General features: G+C 29.0%; 3 protein-coding genes across 3 annotated transcripts; all 3 read right to left on the bottom strand.

Moving 5' to 3' along the window:
- Window positions 1-510, bottom strand: LOC113559673. Its single transcript, XM_026965422.1, has one exon. The coding sequence runs from the start codon at window positions 508-510 to the stop codon at window positions 1-3; it is 510 nt and encodes a 169-aa protein (XP_026821223.1).
- Window positions 511-1,363: 853 nt separating this feature from the next.
- On the bottom strand, window positions 1,364-3,780 carry LOC113559674. The gene is made up of 3 exons (XM_026965424.1): window positions 3,555-3,780; window positions 2,349-2,465; window positions 1,364-1,950 (listed from the first exon to the last, which is right to left on the bottom strand). The coding sequence occupies exons 1-3, from the start codon at window positions 3,778-3,780 to the stop codon at window positions 1,364-1,366; spliced, it is 930 nt and encodes a 309-aa protein (XP_026821225.1).
- A 1,981-nt stretch (window positions 3,781-5,761) lies between these two features.
- LOC113559675 lies at window positions 5,762-9,572 on the bottom strand. Its single transcript, XM_026965425.1, has 8 exons — window positions 9,533-9,572; window positions 9,317-9,460; window positions 9,157-9,252; window positions 8,933-9,022; window positions 8,035-8,220; window positions 7,126-7,539; window positions 6,198-6,942; window positions 5,762-5,858 (listed from the first exon to the last, which is right to left on the bottom strand). Exons 1-8 carry the CDS (start codon window positions 9,570-9,572, stop codon window positions 5,762-5,764), a joined length of 1,812 nt encoding a protein of 603 aa, XP_026821226.1.

The following is a 9,572-nucleotide window of genomic DNA, read 5'->3' as shown; positions in this document are numbered from 1 at the left end:
TCAGTCAAAAGGATGCAAATGTTTAAATTCATCAATTACTTCGTCATAATTTATTTCTGATGCTAGTTCTTGTTCTACAAATATCAACATCATTGCATCTAATCTTTCTTGCGACATGCGGCTTCTTAATTTTGTTTTTACCAAACTTAATTTGGAAAAAGCTCTTTCGCAAGAGCAAGTTGTCACAGGAATGGTAGTAAAAAGTTTCAACGCTTTATTTACATTAACAAAATTTTTACTAATTGATAATTTTTCTAACCACTGATGAATTGTTTTGTTTGATGGTCCTGCTACAAAATCGGGCAAAGAACGTAGAAGTCTTAATTCACCTTCTAATTCGTCACTATTAAGTACAAATTTCCGTGAAATTAATTCAATGTCAAATTCTTCAGTTTTTAGTTCTACTAAACGACCAATTGCACCAATTAAATTTAATGTTTCCTGATTAAATCGATTTTCAAGACCGTTAAACAAATCATCTAATACAGTGAAGTAAACATGACATTTCATCTCACTTTTTTTATCCAAGATGGTATGTTGTGTTTTCATATCATCAATTTTTGTAGCAATCTTCCTATTTTTCACAGGTGGTATCTCAATATTAAATCCATTACAAACAGTAAGAACTTTTTCATAAAGTTTAGAATAGTTATCTTCGTCGTTTCTTAACTCACTAATAGATTTTTTCAATGCATTTACAATAGATACTGCATTTAATAAATTCAAGTTGGGTGCTTGTAATTGAGCACTGACAATTTGGATTTGTATTAATATAGGTTTTAACATATATAATGCAAAAATAAAGTTGAAATTTTTCATTTGACAGATAAGACCATTTGCTTTAGCCCTCACCTCTGAATATTTAGTGTTTTCAGAAATTTCTTCAAGACACTGAATAACAGAAGAAAAGTTTTTTTCTACAGCTGTAACAGCTTCCGCACGACATGCCCATCTAGTTGTTGAAAGTGTTTTGAGAGTTTTCAATCTGGAATTTGTTTCATTAACATACAGCTATAACCGATGTCCAATTGATATTTAACTGCGCAATTTTGTTTGTTAAGCTATTAAATATTGTATTAGCATCTACTGCAGTCAAACGTTGAATACCAATAAATTGCTCAACGGGCTTACATAAATCTTCATCAAAGTAGCGTACAGCCACAGCCATCTGTTCATGGTGTCCCACGTCACTAGTTTCGTCGGCCATTATCGTGACGAGGCGATTGTTTATTTTTTTTTCAATACTTCGTTTCATTACATTGTTGATAGAAGTCAATAAATCATTTTGTATATGGTTGCTCAAGTACTTAGCATTTTGCGGCCCTTTTTCCAAATGTTTTTGCAAAGTTAAATCATATTTTTTTTAAATGTCCACAATATCTAAAAATAAACCCTTACACACATCTGAACTTTTTTCTAAGTGCCCTCTAAATGGTTTGCCACTTTTAGCTAAACACAAAGTAATATCTATCAATCGATGCATGATGTTACGATTGTGCAAACGCTGCTTTTCTCTTTCACTAATAGATACTAATCTAGATTCATCCAAGGTAACATCAATTGGTTTACAATTTGAAAAGTTATGATACGCTGTCATGCTAAAATTATGGGAGATTGAATTTTGGTGTTTTTTAAATTTTGTAGTAGAAGTACTCCAATTTTTAAAACCTTTTTGTGAAAAAGCAAAGTCTACTTGTCCGGAATTTAACACTGGAGCTGTATTAAACATCCGACATACGAAACAAAATGCTCTGTCAAGTTTCACACTATATTCTAACCAGCTAAAATCATCATACCAGGAACTTTGGAAACTCCGTGCTCTATTTCCAAACTGTGTCCTGGGATACATTTTTAATTTTGGTTGGAATGCCCCTTTAAGTATTCGCTCTTTTCGTTCTAACTGAAGAGATGGTATTGGGTTTACAGGATCATCAGGGTCACATAGTGAATCTAATTAGATTAGAAGAAAATACATTGTAAATGTGAATTCAAAGATTAAAATACTCACAATATGTATTTATTAGTTATTACTGTTAGTACACATAGCGTTATAATAATTATTATTATTATACAATGTTTAGACATAAATGTTAGAATTAATTATTAATGCAAATAAATATTTATGTAACAATCTAACAGTGAACACTTAATATACAATTAATACACTCAATGCTAATTATAATTACCTACTAATTAATATTATTACAATTCATACAACAGTTATTAACTAAATATTTATAAAATATATTTCATTTATACAATCACATTATGACACTGAAATATTTAACACAAATATCCAACACAGATCACAGGCAATATTGTTTGATGTTGTATTAATACTAAAATACCTAGTGGTACTGGTACATTAACAGTATTTGACCAATTATCATGATCCGTTTTGGGTTGCTCAACAATAACTTTATTATTCTGTGCAAATGGTACCGGATCATCTGGATCAATGTTGACTAAATTAATTTAAATTATAGATATTAGTTCATAGTTTACAAGCTTAAACTAAAACAAAGAAACAGCTCACACAATATAAAATATCAACTTACCAGAATACAGTTTTAATGATTTTGGTTTGAAAAAATCATGCATAGTTTTCATTTTTTTGTTTTGGTTTCTATTCATATTCGTATTCTAATATTATAATTTACAACGCAATTAAGTATAAATAATTAATATTATTGAAATTTGAAATATTTAAAACTGTAAAAGAAAAATAACACCGAATGGCCGAATGATGGCGAATATAAAACAATTAAACAACTCTATTCATCTAGAGTCTAGACAGTAGTCAGTAGTTTATATTTTGTATCCGTGGTTCAAACAAAACGGTTGTGATAACAATTATGATAATTGATAATATTGATAGTTTTCGCTCGAACGATGTAGTTATCAGACTGCTTTATGGTTATTGGTTAGCTTACTTCATGGTTACGACGGTTACGTGACTGGCGTCGCGGTGATATCGTTAGATTATCCCAACTTCTATTATCAATGGAAATGTACTTGATAAAAAAAAAAAGTAAAATACGTAGCCTGAACTGTCAAAAATTACTAAACTGATTTCTGTTTATAAAAACGTTTATGAACTCCTAACTAAAAAATAAAAAATAAAAGCTAACTCCGCAAACCCGCAGGGGATGCCATGGCATACCCGGCATCCCCCCTGCGCACGCCTATGATGTCAGTGTATCATCTGTTAAAAAAAATTCTAAAATCTGTGTTGTCGTAATTAATGACTATTGAACCGGGTACATTAGCAGTATCGTCAATACTACTGATGTGTGCCAGGTCTTCATGAAAACCGGCTTTAAGAAAGGTTATTTAACTTATAGTTTTTATGCCTTCTAATAATAGGTGTTCGTTGATTATTTCGTGGGAGATGATCGGATGTGCATTCGAAATGATAAATTTTTTTGCAGGGTTGATTAACCGGCGAAAAGGAATTTGATGTTCATTTATCGTTATAAATGAAAAATTTTTAATTAGTTCATCAACGATATGCTTGTCCGCAAGGTAAACACAAAAACGGTTATTGGATATACAAGAAGCAAATGTTATGTTCTTGGTAGGAGTGATTTTTTCGAGAGCTTTTATATATTCGATTTGGGCTATGTCGTTAATAGTGTTTAGAATAATAGCTAGTTCTTTTTTTGGAAAAGTGGTGTTGGCTGTGGTTTCTGCTAAGGATGTTGGTAGATTGGTTTTTAATTGAGATGTAGATTGTGTTTGTTTGTGGGTATCCGTGACTGATAAAGTAGCCGAAGCCATATTATCGTTTGATTGCGCTGGGGTGACCCAACAGCGGCTTAATTGACTAACTATGTGGGCCGATAAAGATAGGAGTTACATACCTGCCCGAAGAATGTTGATATGATAAATAAATACTGCTATCGAAGCTAATAAATGCGTAACACACGTGTGCTCTGGGAGGAGGTCGAACACACACGTACTGACTAATATATTACGTACAATTTTATTTATATCTTATCTATACCATAATCGCTGTTCCGTCGTCGCCATCAAATCCATAGAGACATATTAAATTGTGTCTCAACTATTGATGACGGTCGTATGAAATGGTAAACAGGGGACTTAGTAGTGTATTACCAAAATTATATATGTGGAAGAGACATGACTCAGCGTAATATTTCAATAATTTAATTGCATTCCAACAGTGATTTAGGGCCTTTTACACATGTGTAATGTTTTTTATTTTTAAATAAATTTTAAAAACACCATTTCTTTAGTTATCTTGTTGTCTGTTATAATAAGGTAACATTGTAATAGTTATTATCACGATTACGTATCATCATGTTTGTCTGTTAGTTATTAGTCGACATAGTTCGTGCGATATTCACTTTATGTTTAAGTACAATCGTTTCATATTAAATAAAGTTATATATATTGAAATATCAAACAGTAATTTGTTTATGATATATTAAATACAACATTGTCTACCCCAGCGGTTCCCAAACTGTGTGGCGCGCCACCCAAAGAAGGCGCGAGCACTTAACAAGGGCGGCGCGGCGCGCGGTTGGAATTTTATACATATTGTTAAAATGGTTAGTGTTGCCCTCTTGACGGGTGCTATTGATTCATTATGTTTCACACATTCATAACATAATATAATATACAACTATCACGATCGCCGCATAAAATGTTATGCATTTAAGCGAAAATAGAATATTATTTAACTAAACGATTGCTCAACACACGTCACGCACAAACGTGAAGTCGCGAATTACACATAAATAATAATCGTACCGATCGTCTGAGAAAACAAATTAACACAGAGAGCGCTGATGTACTATGGATGGGCGGTTTCCCCACTGAAGCAATTCGGGACTCCGGGAAACTGCGGTTTGACGTCTTCCTACAAAATTGAGGTACTTTTGTAAAACATGGAACGATTAGTACGATTAAGTATGTCGACTATGTACAGATTAAACTTAATAAAACTTTGTTTTATATCAATCAATACTGGATTATAATTAAGGCACTATAAAAGTGAGTGTTCTACAGTAATCACTACAATCATTGATTATATATTATTATAGATTGCTCACTGTCATAGAAAATATGTTGCGCGACAATTGAGTTCAATTGATTGCCAATAGGTAGCGTACTGGTAACGATATAATAATATTGTACTAGCGATAATTATGTTTTATTTTTGGTTGCTACCGGTCCGACTACAATCACGACGATCGTAATACAAAATTACATTGTTTACATTGTTGTGACTATTTTCGTTATTTCACAACGCACCAAGCGCAATTGTATAGCGGCTGATTAATATACTACAATATTTATTGTAAATTAATAATTTTGTTTATTGATTTGATATAAAGTAGGTATATAAGTAAATTGTTATAGTATGATGGTCAGAAATTGAAAACAAATAACAATTATTTAGTTTTATAAATTGCAATTTATTCAAAACAACCTTTAACGCGCAATTTTGTAATACCACATGATATTTAAAAAAATGCAAAATAAATAAATAAAAACTGGTGGTTTTCAAAATGTTTAAACTTAAAATAAAATATCCCATTTTTAAACATTATAAAATACATATTTAATAAAGTAACATCGGCAAGATTAAAAAAATAGCAATTAAAAAACGTCAAATAATAATAATATAATATAAATATTTTAATTTCATAATTTATTAAAAAAAAAAATAAAATAATAACTTATTCAATGAAAATTATATTATTCACATACAACAATAATGAAATATTATTTATTAATTGTGTTTAAACACTTTTAGTTTTGCAATTTGCTGGACAGCCTTATTGTGTAACTCTGTGTTTGTCCATTTACATTCTTTAAATATTCTTGTTCTAAATAATAATTCTATTATATATAAATAATGAAGTTTACACGTCGAAACATTTAATTTAAAAATATATTTATCAATTTTTTTTTTTGAAATATCTAAAAGTTTAAAAACTATATGTTTTTCGTGTTTTATTTTTTCAAATTCTTCATTAAAAATGTTGAGACATGTATTAGTTATGTCCACAATGATATTTGATGGTGCTTTTAATCCTTGTGTTGATGGTTCATTTACATTAAACATCTTAAATGTTAATAATAATTGCGATTCATCATTTAAATCTAAAGATGTTATAAGATTTTTTTTACATTCATCACAACTAAAATTATTTAAACACTTATACGCCAAGTATCCTGCAAAATAAATGACAGCACAATTTTCTAATGATTTTTTAGCATTTGTGGTGTTAATAACTATAGTACCAGAACTAGTATTCGAGTCAGTCTCACAATCATCACTTAAATTATATATATTATCATTTAAACCGTCTTCTTGAATTTCTTCAGAGTATGTAGGTCTGGTTATTTGCACATCATTTAGAGTATCCACATTAAAAAATTCTTCACCATCTTCTTCACAATTAGAACTTTCAGAACATTTCATTAAACTATAAGAACAAATCGCACTAAAACAGCAACGAAATGTTCGGGCAGTTGGGTTCTTATTATAGCCGTTTTTCTGTCGCATTATGGAAAACATATTTTCTAATGGATCTTGTGTTAATTTGTTAGTCATTAAAAAGTATTCTTTATTTGAAATATGTTGATTCATTATTATTTTTTCTGATTCATAAAGACCAATAATAGCTGTTAATGTCCATTTAAGTCCAATGAAACACGGAGGTGTAGTTACTTTATTATTTTTTAAATTTATTTTTACAGCTTTATCAAAAAGAATACAAAAGTTTTTTAAATTTTGAAGGACTTGAGAATTACGTTTGCTTAGAGGTCGTCTATTTGGATTTGCGTCATACAAATTTTTACTGTTTGCAGAATCGAACATATCATTAACATTTTCAATAAAATTTGCTGTGTCTAGTGCGGTTTTAGTTTTTAATTCACCAGTAGAAACACACGTTTTAATAGAAGCTGCAACAGATCTACTAAAAATTTGTATTGCCAACTTGCACGACATTTTTTGGAAAGCGTTTGGGGCAATATGAGCGGGTGTAATTTTACACATTGCCCGTGCAGTATTACTTTTTAAGTCAATTTCATAAGATTTTTTAATATCTTTAAATGAAATTAATTTATTTTCAATTTTTATATTACCATCTAATAAATTATTTCGTAAGCTTTTTATCATATGAGGCATATCGTAAATTAAAAATAATTTTTGACCATTTATGTCTACTGATGGGTTATTGTGTGTTGCACCAAGTAATGAAAACATTCTTCTATTTTGTGATCCTTGATCGCAGACTACAGCAGAAGGTACTAAACCAAGTTCTAATAATTTTATTACGCATTCTTTAAGTATGTTAGTTAAATTATCCCCTTTTATTCCATTACCAGTGAAAAAATAACATAATGGAAATTTCCAATTTACGTACAAACAACGGATCATTATGACTAGTGCATAGGAGCCAATTTTGTTAGTTCGCCCTAAAGTTCCAAGATCTTCATATCCTTCTATTATGTCTAAAGCTTTGTTGTATTCTATCGCTTTTTTAATTGAAATCTCATCTAATAAAATAATAACTTTTTTTTCTTGAAAACTCATACAAGAAACTTTAAGTTTAATTTGTTCCATATACCGAGGTGAAAATCCAGTTGAATAACTAATTGAGTTTAGCCAACGACGCACTGTACTTTCGCCAGGTAAAATAATTTTATTTTTACGCATATATTTATATGTTGATGGCGATTTATAATAAAGAGATAAAGATAACTTTTTTTCTTCACTAGTCCATTGCTTACGCGATTTGTGGTTAATTTGCATTGTCACTAAACTTTTTGAACTTATTGATGGAAATTCTACTAAATGTAAAAATTCTTTTATATTAATTTTTTGTTTTTTTTTATATGGTTTAAAATTTTGTTTCAAAAAACTTATTGTTGCCCTTTTTTTGTTCAGTAGCTTTTGTAATCGTATGCATCGGTTTTTTAACTGTTCATTTTTTAATTGTAGATTTGGCGTAGAAGTAGTATTTAAAAATTTTACATTATTTTTTTCGGAACTTGATGGTAATTCAGTTAAATCAGAAATATATTTTCGTGTATTTGGTGTAATAGAAAGAGATGGACTAAACATCGACGTTCCTGCATCATTTAAGTTAAAACTATTCGACATTACAGATGGGTACTTAATTTCGGGAGTTTTCACTTTTAACACTTCAGGTGACATTGAAAACAACGATTTAGAATCTATAAAAATATATTATTAAATTATATTTTATAATATGTCAGTTACAAAATTATAATATTAATAAAAATAAATCGTAAATAAAAAATAATTTTATGCTACATAATTTTGTAAGGATTATTTTGAGACATTTTCTAACTTAGAAGAGACAATTAATACTATATTAAAACAAGGTCTCGGAACGGGCGGCTTTCATTTGGGCGACATAACCAAAGTAACATACAACAACATTCGTCGTTCGGACGAATTGATACATATCATTTGGGCCGAGATATTTATGAAATTCGTATACATGTTTTCCTTCCCATTTTTAAAAACTTAGGACTGTCAGTTAACTTTAACTAGTACTTTTACTTAGATTTTTTAATATTTAAAATTTTTATCCCCAATTTTTGTACATATTAATATATAATAAATAATAAATTAAAATTAATATAAATCATATTATAAATAAAAATTATATATCATAACAGTACAAAATATAATAATACATTTTTTCATAAATGTTTATTGTTAAGCCTAGTTGGCCTATCCTGTAAACACGCCACTGTTTAATGTGTGTATATGTATAATTATTTTTGTATAAACATTGTAATTTTTTTATGATTATAGCACCTCCTTATAGTTAACATTTTGTATTTCCCAATGGCTGTTTACTATACAGTCACAGTATACTATAACTAAAAATTTACAATAAATTTAAATTATACTGACCTTGAAACATGTTATCTGTTATTTTTTCACGATGATTGTGTGATTTTTTTGGTGTTGTTATGATTGTTTCGTTAACATGTATGTAGGCATCTAAAAAATAAATGAAAGCGATGTATTGAAATAAATATATTTTTTTCAAATAGGTACCATATTATAATATAACATAAAAGACATGTCAAATATATTAATTATTAATTTTAAATTGTAAAAATATGTATGCATACTTTGGGTAGTATTTTGATTTGAAACATGCCAAGTCCTATTTATAGGTGATTTTTCAGTAGTTAACTTTTCTTCTGGAATATTATCTATTAACTCATCTGAAATTTTCAAAATGATATTTGTGACAAAAACAAAATACAAAAAGGTATAATTTTTACTTACTTAAATATTTGTTTGGTACTGCATTACGATTTAGTCGTGATTTTGGTGCTGTGGGATTGGAATAGGCATTCCTTTCGAAATGAGAAGAGCATATGAACTTCTTTCTTAATTTTTTAGGACTTAAGGATTCTAGTTTAATATTCCCTAAATTAATATTTTTTTCTTTATTATTGCAGCTTTTATTTAAATTATGGATAGATTTAAAATTTTTATTACTTACCAGAATTAATAATCCATCTTTTGGACGTTTCTTCAT

Source organism: Rhopalosiphum maidis, chromosome 3, assembly GCF_003676215.2.
Source record: "Rhopalosiphum maidis isolate BTI-1 chromosome 3, ASM367621v3, whole genome shotgun sequence".
Lineage (NCBI taxonomy): Eukaryota > Metazoa > Arthropoda > Insecta > Hemiptera > Aphididae > Rhopalosiphum > Rhopalosiphum maidis.
This window is presented reverse-complemented; position numbering and strand designations above follow the sequence as displayed.

Excerpts from the sequence above, each read along its gene's own strand:
- LOC113559675 (XM_026965425.1), bottom strand. The coding sequence starts at position 9,572 with ATGAAGAAACGTCCAAAAGATGGATTATTAATTCTGGTAA. Across the intron at positions 9,253-9,316 it reads AGTACCAAACAAATATTTAA|ATGAGTTAATAGATAATATT; the intron begins GTAAGTAAAAAT and ends TGAAAATTTCAG. Across the intron at positions 9,023-9,156 it reads AAATCAAAATACTACCCAAA|ATGCCTACATACATGTTAAC; the intron begins GTATGCATACAT and ends TTTATTTTTTAG.
- LOC113559673 (XM_026965422.1), bottom strand. The coding sequence starts at position 510 with ATGAAATGTCATGTTTACTTCACTGTATTAGATGATTTGTTTAACGGT.
- LOC113559674 (XM_026965424.1), bottom strand. The coding sequence starts at position 3,780 with ATGGCTTCGGCTACTTTATCAGTCACGGATACCCACAAACAAACACAA. Across the intron at positions 2,466-3,554 it reads GAACATAACATTTGCTTCTT|TCAACATTGATCCAGATGAT; the intron begins GTATATCCAATA and ends AAATTAATTTAG. Across the intron at positions 1,951-2,348 it reads TAATGTACCAGTACCACTAG|ATTCACTATGTGACCCTGAT; the intron begins GTATTTTAGTAT and ends TAATCTAATTAG.